The 19,349-nt window shown below is 44.6% G+C and overlaps 1 protein-coding gene across 1 annotated transcript in view; it reads left to right on the top strand.

Moving 5' to 3' along the window:
* The window catches only part of slc5a12 (solute carrier family 5 member 12), a 66,067-nt gene that overhangs the window by 25,404 nt on the left and 21,314 nt on the right, over positions 1-19,349 (top strand). Inside the window, exons 4-9 of the mRNA XM_070898755.1 lie at positions 5,476-5,543; positions 7,867-8,021; positions 10,672-10,812; positions 12,136-12,265; positions 15,928-16,016; positions 16,130-16,242. Coding sequence (XP_070754856.1) covers positions 5,476-5,543; positions 7,867-8,021; positions 10,672-10,812; positions 12,136-12,265; positions 15,928-16,016; positions 16,130-16,242 — 696 coding nt within the window. The remainder of the gene's footprint in view (positions 1-5,475; positions 5,544-7,866; positions 8,022-10,671; positions 10,813-12,135; positions 12,266-15,927; positions 16,017-16,129; positions 16,243-19,349) is intronic.

The raw sequence follows: 19,349 nt of genomic DNA on the forward strand, positions 1-19,349 counted from the left end.
CTCTTTGCACCTCCCCTTTTCCTAATCTGTCACCATTCAGATAATAGTCTGTCTCTCTGTTTTTACCACCAAAGTGGATAACCTCACATTTATCCACATTATACTTCATCTGCCATGCATTTGCCCACTCACCTAACCTATCCAAGTCGCTCTGCAGCCTCACAGCATCCTCCTCGCAGCTCACACTGCCACCCAACTTAGTGTCATCCGCAAATTTGGAGATACTACATTTAATCCCCTCATCTAAATCATTAATGTACAGTGTAAACAGCTGGGGCCCCAGCACAGAACCTTGCGGTACCCCACTAGTCACTGCCTGCCATTCTGAAAAGTACCCATTTACTCCTACTCTTTGCTTCCTGTCTGACAACCAGTTCTCAATCCATGTCAGTACACTACCCCCAATCCCATGTGCTCTAACTTTGCACATCAATCTCTTGTGTGGGACCTTGTCGAACGCCTTCTGAAAGTCCAAATATACCACATCAACTGGTTCTCCCTTATCCACTCTACTGGAAACATCCTCAAAAAATTCCAGAAGATTTGTCAAGCATGATTTCCCTTTCACAAATCCATGCTGACTTGGACCTATCATGTCACCTCTTTCCAAATGCACTGCTATGACATCCTTAATAATTGATTCCATCATTTTACCCACTACCGATGTCAGGCTGACCGGTCTATAATTCCCTGTTTTCTCTCTCCCTCCTTTTTTAAAAAGTGGGGTTACATTGGCTACCCTCCACTCCATAGGAACTGATCCAGAGTCAATGGAATGTTGGAAAATGACTATCAACGCATCCACTATTTCCAAGGCCACCTCCTTAAGTACTCTGGGATGCAGTCCATCAGGCCCTGGGAATTTATCGGCCTTCAATCCCATCAATTTCCCCAACACAATTTCCCGGCTAATAAGGATTTCCCTCAGTTCCTCCTCCTTACTAGACCCCCCGACCCCTTTTATAACCGGAAGGTTGTTCGTGTCCTCCTTCGTGAATACCGAACCAAAGTACTTGTTCAATTGGTCCGCCATTTCTTTGTTCCCCGTTATGACTTCCCCTGATTCTGACTGCAGGGGACCTACGTTTGTCTTTACTAACCTTTTTCTCTTTACATATCTATAGAAACTTTTGCAATCCGTCTTAATGTTCCCTGCAAGCTTCTTCTCATACTCCATTTTCCCTGCCCTAATCAAACCCTTTGTCCTCCTCTGCTGAGTTCTAAATTTCTCCCAGTCCCCAGGTTCGCTGCTATTTCTGGCCAATTTGTATGCCACTTCCTTAGCTTTAATACTATCCCTGATTTCCCTTGATAGCCACGGTTGAGCCACCTTCCCTTTTTTATTTCTATGCCAGACAGGAATGTACAATTGTTGTAGTTCATCCATGCGGTCTCTAAATGTCTGCCATTGCCCATCCACAGTCAACCCCTTAAGTATCATTCGCCAATCCATCTCAGCCAATTCACGCCTCATACCTTCAAAGTTAGCCTTCTTTAAGTTCTGGACCATGGTCTCTGAATTAACTGTTTCATTCTCCATCCTAATGCAGAATTCCACCATATTATGGTCACTCTTCCCCAAGGGGCCTCGCACAACGAGATTGCTAATTAATCCTTTCTCATTACATAACACCCAGTCTAAGATGGCCTCCCCCCTAGTTGGTTCCTCGACATATTGGTCTAAAAAACCATCCCTTATGCACTCCAGAAAATCCTCCTCCACCGTATTGCTTCCAGTTTGGTTAGCCCAATCTATGTGCATATTAAAGTCACCCATTATAACTGCTGCACCTTTATTGCACGCACCCCTAATTTCCTGTTTGATGCCCTCCCCAACATCACTACTACTGTTTGGAGGTCTGTACACAACTCCCACTAACGTTTTTTGCCCTTTGGTGTTCTGCAGCTCTACCCATATAGATTCCACATCATCCAAGCTAATGTCCTTCCTAACTATTGCCTTAATCTCCTCCTTAACCAGCAATGCTACCCCACCTCCTTTTCCTTTTATTCTATCCTTCCTGAATGTTGAATACCCCTGGATGTTGAGTTCCCAGCCCTGCTCATCCTGGAGCCACGTCTCCGTAATCCCAATCACATCATATTTGTTAACATCTATTTGCACAGTTAATTCATCCACCTTATTGCGGATACTCCTTGCATTAAGACACAAAGCCTTTAGGCTTGTTTTTTTAACACCCTCTGTCCTTTTAGAATTTTGCTGTACAATGGCCCTTTTTGTTCTTTGCCTTGGGTTTCTCTGCCCTCCACTTTTCCTCATCTCCTTTCTGTCTTTTGTTTTTGCCTCCTTTTTGTTTCCCTCTATCTCCCTGCATTGGTTCCCATCCCCCTGCCATATTAGTTTAACTCCTCCCCAACAGCACTAGCAAACACTCCCCCGAGGACATTGGTTCCGATTCTGCCCAGGTGCAGACCGTCCGGATTGTACTGGTCCCACCTCCCCCAGAACCGGTTCCAATGCCCCAGGAATTTGAATCCCTCCCTGCTGCACCATTGCTCAAGCCACGTATTCATCTGAGCTATCCTGCGATTCCTACTCTGACTAGCACGTGGCACTGGTAGCAATCCTGAGATTTCATAGGCGCAAGGATGAACTCTCAATTCAGGCCGATTCCTTACTGTGGGGAAACCGAGTAGTCATGCCCCAGATGGGCAGAGAAGGGTTTATCAGAGAACTTCACAATGAGCACCCGGGCATTGTCATGATGAAGGCAATTGCCAGCTCACACGTTTGGTGGCCAGGGATAGATGCAGACCTGGAACTTTGTGTTCGCAGGTGCAACACGTGTGCTCAGCTGGGCAACGCACCCAGGGAAGCCCCCCTTAGCCCCTGGTCTTGGCCCCCCAAGCCATGGTCACGCATCCATGTGGATTACACAGGTCCTTTCATGGGAAAAATGTTTTTGGTTGTAGTAGACGCCTACTCCAAATGGATTGAGTGTACCATTTTAAATTCAAGCACATCCTCTGCCACGGTAGAAAGTCTACGGGCAATGTTCGCTGCCTATGGTCTACCGGACGTCTTGGTCAGCGACAATGGCCCGTGCTTCACAAGCACTGAATTCCAGGACTTCATGGCAGGCAATGGAATCAACCATGTCAGAACGGCATCATTCAAGCCGGCCTCAAATGACCAGGCGGAACGAGCAGTGCAGATAATCAAACAGGGGATGCTCAGAATCCAAGGGGGTTCCCTACAAAGCCGCTTATCACGCCTCCTGTTGGCCAATAGATCCCGACCACACTCGCTCACAGGGGTTCCACCCGCAGAGCTGCTAATGAAAAGGACGCTCAAAACCAGGTTATCCCTTATACACCCTATTATGAAAGAAATTGTTGAGAGCACGCGTCAGTCACAATATGATTACCATGACAGGAATGCGAGGGCGCGATGTATTGATGTAAATGACCCTGTTTTTGTCCTTAATTACGCTGCAGGGCCCAACTGGCTTGTAGGCACTGTGATTGCCAAAGAAGGGAATAGGGTTTTCGTAGTTAAACTTACCAATGGACAAATCTGCCGCAAACACGTGGATCAAACTAAAAGGAGGTTCAGCAACCCCATCGAAGAAGCAGAGGAAGAACACAACGTAGAATTTACTCCACCACAGGTGACCGAACACAGGAACCAAGTGGAGGAGAGCCCAGTCACTGTGGGCAGTCCGGACAGGCCTGAGGCACCGCAAACAGCAGACACTCAGGCCAGCGCCCAAAACCGGAGCCCCAAATCAGGCGCTCTACAAGGGAGCATAAACCACCAGAGAGTATTAACCTGTGATCTCAATAAGACTTTGGGGGGGGAGGTGATGTCATGTATTCAACTGTCATTGTAACCCATGTATAAGCTGACCTAAGTTGAGAACACTGACCACAGGGGGCGAACTTGTGGGAGACACTCCTAACCTGGACTTTCTGGTATAAAAGGGGAAGCTCCACCCACCGTCTGCCTCTTGAGTTCTTGGTAATAAAGGTAACTGGTCACAGAGTGACCTTCTTTCAAGTATGGGTCTCGTGTGCATTTATATTGTATATTAAGGACATATCAGTGGAGATAAACAGATTTTTGAGCGATTTTAGGCAGGAAAATGGAGCTGAGCCCAAGATCAGATCAGCCATGATTTTATTAAATGGCAGAGCAGGCTCGAAGGGCCAAATGGTCTACTCCCTCTCCTATTTGTTATGTTCTTATGTTTCCATTTATAACCCGTCACTGGTGACATCCAGGCTCATCTTTCTATCCTGTAATTCCTTTGCTTCTGAGAGAAGCACCCTCGAGAAGCAGCCCTGCTCCTGTCTCTTCTTGCTTGCATTTTCAATCACTAGCGCTAAACCTTGAATTTATTTCAGCATGTAGCTGTGAGCAGCAGGCATTTAAGAGCTGCTGACTCATTGGATATCCCACCCATGCAGGGACTAAGTTGACTTTGCAAATTCATTCAAGGCCTGTTCCTTGTGCTACTTACAAACGTGCATGATTGACATGCTAGCAATATGGTGGAATGGTGGTTGTTAGGGAGCACGTCAAAATATATTAAGGAATGCACCATTTTACATCAATTAAGTGAGCAAGCTATTTTGCACACTGAAGCAAACTGAAACAGATTGCTTTAATTTAATAAATTTGTGCTATTTTCTGGGAGAAATTACTTCTTAAAAAAAAAAGTTGTCCTGTTTTGTAAATCTTTGTGATCCTCTTATAAAATGGCTGACAGCGAGTGGGAAAGACAAAGAGGCCCACCAGGCAAGTTAAACATTTTCCTTCGTGGGGCCTGGAGAAACAGAATGCCATGCATAAATATAAATTCGTTGTAATTCATTCCATCCCACCGGTGGGAAAATCCACCATACAGCTCAGAACTGTGGCAAAAAGTTATTACTTGTAATGGAACTATTTTGCTAAAATGAATAGTGACCACTTTAAAAATTGTATCCCCACGCTGTGTGGCCAATTGTACTGAATTTAAATTTTATATAGTGTGGAGTACATATTACCCAGCATTTTGTCTTATGTTGAAATACATGAGTATTGTGTGAACAATTATAGACAGGAAATCCTTATTAGGTTAACTACCATCACTAAGTATTAAACTTGGATCTTGAATAAATTATTAAGTACTTACCTGAACTACAAGAATTCAGGCTATTACTTGGAACATTCTTTAACAGAATAAATAACTTAAAAAATAGAATAATTACTAAAATTTCCCCCCATCACCACTCCCCATAACACATCATTCACTACAATTTAAACACTCCTAATGTGATCAATATTTAGCATCAATCATTTCTTAACCGTATTTTAGCTGTTTCTGTATTGGTCTAATTTTTTTAATCCATATTCAGAAGAAAACTTAGATGATTTTCAATGTGAAGTATGTTTTAAATTATTTTATTTATTATTCATATTTACTTTCCTTTATTTTCATTCTAAGTATATGTATTCTGCTTCCATAGTGACTGGTTTTAATCTATGGGGATCTGTATTTGCAACAGGAATTGTCTGCACCTTCTACTGCACCCTGGTATGTATAAGGGCTTGCATTCAGAGATCATTCAGATAAGATGGGCAGTGATCTAGATGCTTGTGCAACAATTTCACAGATACACAGTGAAACTTTCATTAAAAAAAGTTTTTTCCAGATAAGAATTTGATCTTATGCGAGACAAATACTCGATATTTTGGTATTAATGTATTGGGTCATTAATTGAAAACAAAGGGGGCGAAATTCAGCGATAACGGAGGTGAGGCGGGATTTCCTGTGCCCGGCGTGGGAGTCCCACCCCGGCCACGAAATTAGGGTTACCGCTCCCGAGAGGAGGTGGAGCATAATGTCGGGCACTCCACTTCCTCTCGGGGGTGGAACAGGGTGCTATGAGTGCAAATGTTACAGCGCTATGTGGAGAAGCCGATAACAGGGCTCTCCCCTTCCGCTAAAGGGGAGGGCATGCTGTGAGCTCTGCAATGGGCGAGGGCCCTCCGCTAGGGTTACGGGATGCCATGGCCACAGCCCAGCACAGCAGTGGAATTCCAGGCCGCACCATTGTGGCACGCGAAATACAGCACAAAAGACCGGACAGGTAAGTCGGCCGGGTGAATAAAATAGCTGCCATGCACCTCCACTTTAATTCTCGCTCCGTGAGCCGAGTGCGGCCTGGTTCACAGCCCGCGAGGCCAGTGCCGACATTGCCTGTGGCGGCCTCCCCGGGCGAAAATGGGCGATGATGTCATAATTGCCGACACAGCTTCCAGGGGCCCTACCGGCAGGAGCAGGGCGCTGCCGATTTGGCGACTCTGCTAACTCCTGCGCAATTTTGCGGGAGCCAGTAGCCCTCCCTCCCCGCACCCCGTGAGGCGAGAAATTGTTTGTGTCCCATTAACGCCCGGGGGGGGGGGGGAGGACGCTGACGATGGCACAAGCAATTCAAATTTCTCCCCTAAATAGTCTTAGTGGCTCTTTGGCCTCCTAAAATTTCACTTTATTTCTTGTGTTTATTCTTTCAGTTCTAAGGCAAATAGATAACAGTGGTAATATTCTGAAAGAACATCGGGAAAACTGGGCGGTGTGCAGTTAAGTCTGCAGGGACCTAGAGGCTGAAGGTGTGCTTACCTAAATTAGATGGGAGCTTCATGAATTTATGTAAATTGGGGTCTTATTATGTCAAAAGGCTGACAGCTGGTGGGAAAGACAAAGAGGCCCTGCAAGCGTCAAAAAGTTTCCTTTGTGGGACCAGGAGGAGCGGGAATGCCTCTGTGGGCTTCACAAAAAAAGTTGTGGTTCCCCCCGCCACCCTCCACATCTCTCCTGCGTGAGTCTCCCAAAGCCTCTTCCTTCCCCACTTACTGGTAAGCCGACAGGGGGGCAGGAGTCGTTTGATCTTCCCCTGCCGGCAGCTGCTCTCCACCCTCTTCCCAGGCGGGAAGTGGATCGGCGGCATTTAAATGAGGCCCGGCAGTTAAAATTGCCTTGGTCTCCTGCGAGTGGGAAATTAGCCAGAAACCTATGCCGAGTTAAAATTGGGCAGCATGTAAAACAAGCAGCCAATACATTCTCTTCAATTTCCTGTTGGCGGGCCAGGCTAAGGTTAACTCCCATAAATGGATGGGTTTGCTTTGGGTGGGAGGTTTAAAAGCTAAAAGTCTAAAACAGGAACCCAATCCTCCCAGTTCCGGTCTTACGGGAGACAGGATGAGGAGTGAGTGACCAATCCATTTGCAGGAGGCAGGTTGGTCATTTCAATATTTAAAGAGGCTGCCTACCTTCATTTTAACAACGATTCTATTTTTAACCACAGTCGGCCGGGGTTCCCAGGCCTCGGGAAACCCGGCAGGTGAAAGGAGTCGAGAAGGACTGAATCCACGAGGTAAGTGCCTTTCCAGCACTGCTTGTGGGCCAGCAGGAGCAGTAGTGTTCCCTGCAGGCCCAACAGCTACCCAGTAAACCCACACAATCTGTCTGCTCCTCACACCGTGATCGAACCCCATTGACCACCATCAGACCCAGCCCCCTACCCAACTACCATCTGCCAGCCCGCTCCCCGCGTTCGGATCTCCCCCTCCCTGCACTAGACCGACCTGCTCTCAGCCCACCTCGGCTATGGCCTTGTGCTGCAGGATTTCCCACCCGACAAGCATCCAGCCTATCAACAAGGCTTGCTCTGGGCGGCAAACTTACAGAAATGTTTTTTAAAGCTGCAGAACATTTGGGAAACCTGTTCTTCCACCCTCACATCCCGTATCTCCTCCCTGCCTCCGAACTAATGTCCAGCACATTATTTTTCAAAAAGGATGACTTTTGTTGAGGATGAACTTTCAGCCTCGAAGTTAATGCTTCTTTAAAATTTCAGGGTGGTTTGAAGGCAGTGGTATGGACAGACGCCTTCCAGATGATCGTGATGGTGCTGGGATTTTTAACTGTTCTTATCCAAGGAACCATCGAGTTAGGCGGAAGCAGCAACATGTGGAAGATAGCAGGGAATGGCCAAAGGCTCGATGTATTTGAGTAAGTAACCCCTCACAAGGACCACTTTCAAGACTTCATTGAAGAAGAGATCAGATTGTCATTAAAGTAGAAAATAGCTGGAGTTCGGAGGTTCCCCTCAATGTTGAGAAACAAGTTTTGAAGCTTGCAATTTGACAAGAGTTCACTACCTACAGGTGGTCAACTTGTCTCTGGAGGGAACTCCTTTGATGGGGCTGAAAGCATTTTCTTATCTCATGTTTTACTATGATCTTAAAGATACCGACCCAAGAAATCCATGGGCCACGATTCTGGCAGTTAAATCGGGATCGTCCCTGCTGGAGTTTGCAGATTCAGCAGAGGGACATCTTATTTACATCTTGGCTACTACAGGCACATCTCCGTCACCTGCCTACCCCATGCTGCAATTGAAAATTCAGCATCTGGTTACCATGGAGAGGGTGGTGGGAAGATGGGCGGGGGATTGGGGGAATGCTACCTTGAAACCAAATGCAGCTGCCCCTCACCCCCCTGTATAAATCGTACGAGGCAGATTTAAAAAAAATATACTTTCCTTGGAGGTCCAGACTGCTTCCTTGGCCAGAATCAACCAATGAGGCCCACTTACGCCCTTCTGCAGGCCAGTACTCATCACCTCTCTCAGCATACAGGCCTCCAGTGTTACGCCGAGTCTCCTCTGATGCCAGAAAAGTGAAAACTCCCAGTATATGGAGTCTTTGCCCATGGCACCTTCCTCTGGGCACCATTGACCTTGTAAAACTAGAAGGCTGACAACTAGTTGCTCTTTCTAATTGTACCAAGTGTTTTGTAACCCTGGTGGTAGCAACAAATCACATACAAATTACACACAAAGGCCAGGATTTTGCTGGCACTTAGAGGGTGGGTTCAGAGCCGCTGTCAAAATCTAAAAAAGATTGACAGCGGGGCGGCATCCCGCTATGAACCCACCCCCCGTGTCAGTTTCCCATGTGCTGGGTCTGCCTATGCTTTACAGACCCGGCACTGGGACACTGAGACACAGACATTGGGACACTGGGACACTGGGACACTGGGACACGGAGACACGGAGACACGGGGACATTGAGACACTAGGACAGACTTAATGAAGTTTCACCGCAATTATGCAAGTTAAAAACATAACACAAAATTCTGCATAGCTAGTGATTGCAAAGAAAATGCTGATACATTCAAACACTAGAGTGCTTAATTAACATGTTCAAATTTATGTAAACAGCAAAACAATCGACTGGATCGACTGGGCCTGTATTCACTGGAGTTTAGAAGGATGAGAGGGGATCTCAAGAAACATATAAAATTCTGATGGGATTGGACAGGTTAGATGCAGGAAGAATGTTCCAGATGTTGGGGAAGTCCAGAACCAGTGAACATAGTCTAAGGGTAAGGGGTAGGCCATTTAGGACTGAGATGAGGAGAAAGTTCTTCACTCAGAGAGTTGTTAACCTGTGGAATTCCCTGCCGTAGAGAGTTGTTGATGCCAGTTCATTGGATATATTCAAGAGAGAGTTAGATATGGCCCTTATGGCTAAAGGGATCAGGGGGTATGGAGAGAAAGCAGGAAAGGGGTACTGAGGGAATGATCAGCCATGATCTTATTGAATGGCGGTGCAGGCTCGAAGGGCCGAATGGCCTACTCCTGCAGCTATTTTCTATGTTTCTATGTCAACAACGGGTGAGCCAATTTAAATAGTTGAACAGCATTTTACCATCTACTTACCATTTTCCAGCTTTTTGATGAGTTTCCCAGCGCTTGGGTATCATCAGGTAAGTAGGTCGGGTTTTAAATGACTCTCGTTCCTCTGAGTAGGTGACTGCTTCAAAAGTGGTATAAAAGCTATCATTTCATAGCTGTTCACTTTCCAATGCTGGAGGCTGGAGGCTTCAGGATTTCAAATACACCTTTCAGCTTTAGGAAGATTGGAAGTGTTTGGAGTAAACTCAATAGCCAATCACACTTCCTTGGAGCAACCTCTCTCACCATTGACAGATCGCTTCCGTCATCTCAGCTTCACCTGCCATCTATTCTGCCACCTACCTTGGCTGCACTGACCCCCACGCCTCGATAGGCAATATCGTGGCCAAACTGTGGGATTGTAAAATTAAGCAAAAGTGATAAGAAATAAAGGGCAGATCACTGATAAAAAAAAATTATGCCTGCTAAGTGCAAAAGCCCTCTAACTGCAATTTCAGTAAGGGTATGAAGACAGAACTTACAATAAATACTGGGACTATTTCCACTGGAGTAGAGAAGGCTAATAGGAGATTTAATTGAGGTTTTTAAAACTATGAAGGATTTTGATAGTTTTAACGGAGAAATACTATACCTTTGTTTGGGGAGTAAACGATGATGGGCCATCAATTTTAACTGGTAACTAGAGAGTGCTGGGAGAGATGCGACCACTGTTACCGAGCACAGTCAGATTTGTTTGCTTTTGTTTTTATTGTCTCACTGCTAATACAAAAAAAGTACAAGCTTACACTGAATTGAGCCTGATTTTGAGACAACAGAAAAATGAACTTATATTCAAGTCTAAGGACTCAGTTGAACATATATCTTTGATCATTTCTTTCAGAGATTTAAAAATCTAAGTGTTTCATGAGAAAGTGAATTAAGAAGACAAGCGTTGCTTTGTTTGATTTACATTTGAATTAGTTTTGCAGTCGATCCTTTGAGGCGTCATACCTTTTGGACGGTGGTAGTAGGAGGCACATTTACCTGGTTAGGAATCTATGGAGTGAATCAGTCCACCATCCAAAGATGTATTTCGTGCAAATCAGAAAGACATGCTAAAATGTAAGTGCAAAGTTGCTTGGCTTCTTGCCCAATCTATGTGGACGATACATTCATATTTCCTAAGACCCATTTTCACTTTTGTGCTCATTAAGGTGAAGGATGTTGGTGCTGTAGATTGAAACTTCTTCCATTTGAGACATCTAGGGAGGGAATTTTAACCTAATAAAACAGGCGGGTTTGGAGTGTGGCGGTAATTAAATGCTTAAAAATCAGATTCCCGATCGGAACCCATCTCCAACCCGCCCACTTCCAGTTTAACAGAGGCGGGAGGGTGGGAGCCGGACAGGAGGCGGGCAGCCAACCCGCTGCCAGGAGGCGGGATGGCAATTTAAATATTACAATGAGGCTAGATACCCGACAGTTACTGCTGGATCCAGGAGGCAAGTGCCTTTACACCTACCTCCTGGTCCCTGCCAAACCCAGTCGCCCAAGATCGGAGACCTCCCCACGAGGCCTCCGATCACCTTTCCGGACCCCTTCCCCCTAATCATCCTGAGGCTGGCCATGATTCTCTGATGTCCAGCCCTGAAGTATTCTCCCCTCTCCCAACCCCCACCCACTGTTGATCTTGAAGCCACCCACAGTCCTCTGGTGGCCGGCCCCGATGAAACCCACTGTGTAACCATTTTGTAAAAACAAAAATTGGTAATATCACAAAGTTACCTGTAACAATTGTTTTGTTAACAATCATTGCCCGATCACTGTGCAAAATGCTATAGAGGGGGTGAGTGCACAAAAGAATTAAAGCTCATAATATTTGCAGATATGTTACATTACACATCCAGATCCATTGATGCCTATTTAGTGTTTAATAGCAATAAGAGGTGCAGCAAGTCAATGAAGGTTGCACGATGTTCTTTCATTTCTTGTGAGGAAGCATATTGCGTATCAAGCTCTTACTGCCATTGGAATCACAACGGTAAACCTGTATCTTACGACCCCATGGAACAGCATGTTTGACACATTATAAGAGGTGACTTTACAAGATTGTGTTTCTGTCATAGAGCTTCACCCATTGGGAGGGCACAAATTTCAAGGATGAAAGTTCAAGGGAGGGAGCAGACCTGAAATCCTAGAGTGCCAGGCTCCGTGCCAGGATCACGAGTTTGTAAACTGACTTCATATGTAACATCGCCAGCTCACCACCAGACTATTGCTATTGATAAAGTGCAGAGCACTTTTTCAAACTACCCATGAGATACTTTCAGACAAAACTCAACAATACAAATATAAGAACTATGAACATATTTTGTTGCAATATTTAAAGAGGCTGAAAGTTGCTTGTAATGCTGATTCAAATGAATAACTCAATTCTTGTCCTAGAGCACTGTATCTGAATCTGCTTGGTCTCTGGGTAATCATTGTCTGCGCAGTGTTCTCTGGGCTGATTATGTATGGATATTATGTAAACTGCGATCCGTGGACAGCAGGATTCATTTCAGCATCAGACCAGGTAAGCATTAAAACCATGAGAATGAAACAAACAGAAACAAAACACACCAATCTATTAAACAATGCATAATAGTATTAATAATATAATGAGATATTATTTATCCTGTAACATGAATCTTTTACAAAATCATTGAAGCGTTTACAAAAGGTTACAAATGACGGGAACTCAACCTGAATTAATGTAAGCAAAATAATAGTCATGAGGAAAATAATGGCACTAAAGAGTGACAAATTCCCAGGACCAGACGATTTACATCCCAGGGTTTGAAGGAAGTAGCTGGGAACATTGCAGATGCCCTAACTATAATCTTCCAAAGTTCTCTTGATTTGGGAACTGTTCTTTTAAATTGGAAAATTGCACATGTCAATCTGCTATTTAAGAAAGGTGAGAGAGGGAAACCAGGGAAATACAGTCCAATTAGCCTAACATCACTTGTCGGGAAATTTCTAGGGTCTATAAGTAAGGATAGAGTGACTGAACACCTTGAATTGATCAGCTGATCAGAGAGAGCCAGTATGCATTTGTAAGGGATAGATCATGCCTGCCAAACATGATTGAATTTTTTGAAAAGGTGGTTAAAGTAGTGGAAAGGGGAATGTCTATGGATGTTATTTATATGGACTTCAGAGTAGGGATAATGGAAAGATACTTTAATTGGCAGGATGTGACTACCCTTGTCCCGCAAGGATATGTGTTGGGGCCTTAACTATTCATTGGCTTTATTAACAACTTGGATGATGGCATAGAAAGCCACATATCCAAGTTTGCCAATGACACAAATAAAGGTGCATTGTAATCAGTGTAGATGGAAGCATATCATTGGAAAGAGATATTAATAGATTATTAAAATGAACAAAACTGTGGCAAATGGATTTCAATGTAGGCAAATGTGAGGTAAAACAGATAGAATAGAGTACTTTCTAAATGGTGAAAAGCTAGAAACACTGGAGGTCCAAAGAGACTTGGGAGTCCATGTACATAGATCATTAAAATGTCATGATCAGGCACAGAAAATAATCAAAAAGGCTAATGGTATGCTGGCCTTTATATGTAGAGGACTAGAAAACAAGATGGTAGAAGTTATGCTGCAGTTATACAAAGCCATAGTTAGACCACACCTAGAATACTGTGAGCAGTTCTGGGCACCTTGGGAAGGATATATTGGCCTTGAAGAGAGTGTAGCATAGATTTACCAGAATGACACCTGGATTCTAAGGGTTAAATTATGAGGAGAAATTACACAACGAGGGTTGTATTCCCTGGAATTTAGAAGGTTAATGGTGATTTGATCAAAGTTTTCAAGATATTAAGGGGAACTGATAGGGTAGATAGAGGTAAATTATTTCTGCTGGTTGGAGAGTCTCGGACTAGGGGGCATAATCTAAAAATTAGAGCCAAATCTTTCAGGAATTGAGTTAGAAAACATTTTTACACACGAAGGGTGGTAGAAGTTTGGAACACATTTCCCAAACAGCAACTGATGCTCGATCAACTGTTAATTTAAAAATTGAGATTGATAGAATTTTGTTTGCCAAAGGTGGGTATATGGGGATAAGTCACAGATCAGCCATGATCTCATTGAATGGCAGAACACAATCGAGGGCTAAATGGCCTACTCCTGTTCCTATGTTTCTATGATAAACTATTGTACATTAGGGCTAACTGTCAGAACTTATGGGCATGATACGTTTCCTGTCTGCTTTTACAGCAAGGATGGGCAACTCAGATTAACATCTTGTCCACGACAAGTTGTTCGCATCATGCAGCTAGGAGGGGATTACTTCCTGAATTTGTCTCTCAGATGCGTATTAATGAAGCTAATATTAACAAGGAGTATTACTATTGCTGCATTTGCGCTACTGCTAAGCTAAGAAATTGTAATGTAACTTCAAGGTCGAGGGTGGGCTAACAGTGGAGGGAAGCAAAGTGAGGCCTGGCCTGAGCAAACTCTGAAGCAGTCAGAGAGTGGGGTTAATGGGAAGATACTTTAATTGGCAGGATGTGACTTTTATTTTGACTCCAGATTTTATAAAAAAGACTTAGATTTATATAGCACCTTTCACGACCTCCTGACGTCTCAAAGCACTTTACAGCCAATGAAGTACTTTTGGAGTGTAGTCACTGTTGTAATGTAGGAAACGCAGCAGCCAATTTGCACACAGCAAGATCCCACAAACAGCAATGTGATAATGACCAGATAATCTGTTTTTTTATGTTGATTGAGGGATAAATATTAGCCAGGAGATCGGGGAAAACTCTCCTGCTCTTCTTCGAAAATAGTGTCATGGGATCTTTTATGTCCACTTGAGAGAGCAGACGGGGCCTCGGTTTAACACCTCATCTGAAAGATGACACCTCCGACAGTGCTGCACTCCCCCAGTACTGCACTGGAGTGTCACCCTAGAATTTTGTGTTCAAGTCTGTGGAGTGAGACTGGAATCCACAACCTTCTGACTCAGAGGCAAGAGTGCTACCAACTGAGCCACAGCTGACATTATGATTTACACTACGGGCTGGCTTTTCTGGTCATTTGCTACCCGGGTATTGACTCTCCAGGGTGAAAAATGGGGTGGTGAGCTCTTTTTCCATTCGGTCACAATCCTCCAGTCGGGTTTTGCGGCGGTGATTAGAAGCACCGCCGAGGAGAACTGCGCTGGGTTTGCAACGCCTCTCCTTGCGACACTGGCACGAGTTTCGACTCGTGCCTGACCCGAACGCCCCAAAACGTGCCCTGGTGGTGGTGAGTTGGATAAACTGCAAAAAAGGTAAGCTCCAGTTTTTATTCATTTTTTTTGTCGCAATTTGTGTTGTGGTGGTGTGGACAATTTTTTTGAATGTTTTTGTGAATTTTGTGTGTTTTTTTCCCCCCTCCCAAAGCCTCTCTCGGAGTGCTACCATACCCGCACTTAAGTTGGCAAGGTTCTCGTTTTTGTGCCACAAAAGTCGTACAACGCCTCCCTTTGCGTGGCGCAGGGCCCAAATGACAAAAATTACTCCATTAAGCGCCAACGTTAATCGGGCGGTAAATTTCCCACCCCGCCTCCTTTTTTGCCCCGAAAACGTCAAAGCAGAAAATCCCACCCTACAACTTTAGCGAAACTGGTTTACACTGACACTACAACTGTAATGTAATGTAAATCCAGTACAGGACTGAGGACTGCCCATGTGTTGGCATATAGCTCATGATACAGGCATTTGTGATCTATTCTATAGCCATACAAAATTTAGCTAGAGGTAATTTGCAGTGGCTGAGTCTTCAGTGAAAACAGCACCTTACAGGGAAAAATTACTATTGGCAATAGATGAAATGTGTTCACAAGACATTCCTTTGTCCATTATTTAAATGGCGACCTTTACTCTGATATCTTCAAGGTAAGAGAACTGGAGAATTGATCAATCTTTCCCGATGCCTCTCTCAGCATGGCTTATTGAATGCGATGCCCGTTGGCTCAATTCTAGCAATTTTCTATGTTATGTTGACTTATACGTTGGAGTGTGTGGAAGAAAAGGAGACATAAGTTAATCAAAAACTTGTATCAATGGATTTTTAGTGAATTTGTGATTTGGAAATTTCAAATATTGTATTACGAAAAATAAAAACGGTGTTTTAAGGAAATACTTTCTCACATCTTTAACATTTATTTTCCTTTTCTTTTTTGAAGTTAATGCCCTATTTTGTTATGGAAATACTGGGACACCTACCAGGACTTCCTGGACTTTTTGTGGCCTGTGCATTTAGTGGCACACTTAGGTCAGTTTGTGGGAATTTCTACACTAAAATCGCTCGCTGAAATAGTAACGTCAAAGCACAATGATAGGTTGTCAGCATATTGTAGTGATGCTGCTTTCCTTCCTGGTCCATAGCACGGTGGCTGCCAGTATTAATGCACTTGCAACTGTAACGTATGAAGACTTTGTTAAACAATGCTTCCCCAACATGTCAGACAAGATGAGCACCTGGATCAGCAAAGGCTTATGTAAGTACTATCAGTATACATTGTTCATCAAATTCACGTTTAAAGAGGATCTAAAGCCAACAGAAACTCAATTCGCTTTTAGGTGTTCTGAGATATGTACTTCTGTGCTGTTTGCACACCTGTCTTGTGTTATTTCATATTGATTTAATTTTGCTTCTGTCTTCCCCCAGTAAATTCTGGTTAATACAACATTGCCGTACATGGCTTGAGCTCTGTCACACTTATTTTGGATTCATAATGTATATATTTTTTTAATTTACATGCCGTAGTAGCAGAGTACCAGTAATTAACTAAGATTGTGGCACTGATTTTCCCCTCCAGAGAACACTTATTTTCCAGAATCAAAAAATGTCAGGACTTTGCCCTTTTGGCTGTATTCCTACTTCTGGGATTTTCCTGGCAGGAATGCAAGCATTGAAATAGGGTGCAAATGAGGCAGGAGAGACATCCCAATATTTCCTTCCTCATTTGCCTGGGTCTCCCACCCTACATAAACTTGAGCTCATCAAAAACTCTGCGGCCCGTATTCTAGCTCGGACCAAGCCCCGTTCACCCATCATCCTTGTGCTTGCTGGCTCCTGGTCTGGCAATGCCTCAATTTTAAAATTCTCATCTTTGTTTTCAAATCCCTCCATAGCCTTGCCCTTCCCTATCCCTGTAGCCTCCTCTAACCCTAAAAGCCCTCGAGATCTCGGAACTCCTCCAATTCTGGCCTCTTGTGCATCCCCAATTATAATCGCACTACCATTGGCAGAAGTGCCTTCAGCTGCCGTGATGCCCAGCTCTGGAATTCTCTCCCTAAACCTTTCCATTTCTCTACCTCTCCTCCTTAAGTCACTCCTTAAAACCTGCCTCTTGGACCAAACTTTTGGTCACCTGTCCTAATATCTCCTTATGGGACTTGGTGTCAAATTTGTGTCCGGTAATCATTCCTGTGAGGAGCTTTGGAACATTTGCTACATTAAAGGCGCTCTATAAATTCAAGTTGTGGATGTTGGCTTCACTTGTCAGAATCCCAGGCGGCAAAGTGTCCACAATAAGTGGATCTTACTGCTGGTGTCCAACTCCCTCGGATTGGAGGGTCTGAGAAGCAGCAGGCAGCAAGCACATGGCGGCTGAAGAAAAGCTAAGTGCCTTTCAACGGTGCAGCCCAGGATCTTTGGGCCTTGAGACATTCTGCTTGCTGTTTGGATTTGAACCAGATGGCTCTGATGCCAGTGATCATTTCTGCTATTGCAGCAGTGGTTGACTTGCCTTCCCCTGCTCTTTGGCTCACGATCCTGCCGAGACATTGGCTTGTGTCAGGAGAACATTGGATCTACACAGATGTAGGTGAGTTCAAGTCAAGTTAAGCAGAGAGCAATTCTGATACAATCCACCTGACTTGTCCAGATGGGGGAGAACAGGAATCAGCTACTATATTTCTCTTGTCTTCCTACTTTATAATTTGGGATCCTAGGGCAAACACATGGCAAATGCAGTATAACGTGGATAAATGTGAAGTTATCCACTTAGTCTTTATGTTTTTCCTACCAAAGTATTATTAAATGATGATAGCTTGGGAAATGTCGATGTATAAAGGGACCTGGGTGTCTTTGTACACCAGTCATTGAAAGCAAACATGCAGGTGCAGCAAACAGTTAGGAAGGCAAATGGTATGTTGGCCTTCATTGCAAGAGGATTTGAGTACAGGAGCAAGGATGTCTTACTACAGTTATACAGGGCCTTATGAGACCGCACCTGGAGTAGTGTGTGCAGTTTTGGTCTCCTTACCTAAGAAAGGATATACTTGCCATAGAGGGAGTGCAGTGAAGGTTCACCAGACTGATTCTTGGGATGGCAGGACTGCCGTATGAGGAGAGATTGGGTCGATTAGGCCTGTATTCACTAGAGTTTAGAAGAATGAGAGGGGATCTCATTGAAACATATAAAATATTGATGGGGTTGGACAGATTGGATGCGGGGAGGATATTTTCCCTGGCTGGGAAGTCTAGAACAAGGGGTCACAGTCTCAGGATATGGGGTAGGAAATTTAGGACTAAGATGAGGAGAAATTTTTTCACTCAGAGGGTGATGAACCTGTTGAATTCTCTACCACAGAAGGCTGTGGAAGCCAAGTCACTGAATATATTTAAGAAGACGATAGATAGATTTCTAGACACAAAAGGCAACAAGGGGTATGGGGAAAAAGCGGGAATATGGTGTTGAGATCGAGGATCAACCATGATCATATTGAATGGCAATGCAGGCTCGAAAGGCTGAATGGCCTATTCCTGCTCGTATTTTCTATGTTTCTATGTTTTATGTTCTATGTCAACCGCGAGGGTCTATGGAGCATCCTCCTCTGTTTCGGATGCCCCCAAAAGTTCGTCACAATCCTCCGCCTGTTCCATGACGACATGCAGGCCGTGATCCTTACTGCCACAAGCTCATGGTCTACAGGGCTGAAGTAATACCTGCCCTCCTATATTACTCAGAAACATGGATCATGTACAGTAGACACCTCAAGTCGCTGGAGAAATACCACCAACGATGTCTTCGCAAGATCCTTCAAATCCCCTGGGAGGACAGACACACCAACATTAGCTTCCTCGACCAGGCCAACATCCCCAGCATCGAAGCACTGACCACACTTGATCAGCTCCACGTCCGGACTGGGGTCAAACAGGGCTGCGTCATCACCCCAACCCTCTTCTCAATCTTCCTTGCTGCCATGCTCCACCTCACAGTCGACAAGTTCTCCCCTGGAGTGGAACTAAACTACAGGACCAGTGGGAACCTGTTCAACCTTCGCCGTCTCCAGGCCAGGTCCAAGACCACCCCAATCTCTGTCGAGCTACAGTACGCGGACGATGCCAGAGTCTGCGCACATACAGAGGCTGAACTCCAGGATATAGTCGACTTATTTACTGAGGCATACGAAAGCATGGGCCTTACGCTAAACATCAGCAAGACAAAGGTCCTGCACCAGCCTGTCCTTAGCGCACAGCACTGTCCCCCAGTTATCAAGGTCCATGGCACGGCCCTGGACAACGTGGACCACTTCCCATATCTCGGGATCCTCCTATCAACAAGAGCAGGCATTGAAGAAGAGATTCAACACCGCC

The sequence above is a fragment of the Pristiophorus japonicus genome, chromosome 14 (assembly GCF_044704955.1).
Source record: "Pristiophorus japonicus isolate sPriJap1 chromosome 14, sPriJap1.hap1, whole genome shotgun sequence".
NCBI lineage: Eukaryota > Metazoa > Chordata > Chondrichthyes > Pristiophoridae > Pristiophorus > Pristiophorus japonicus.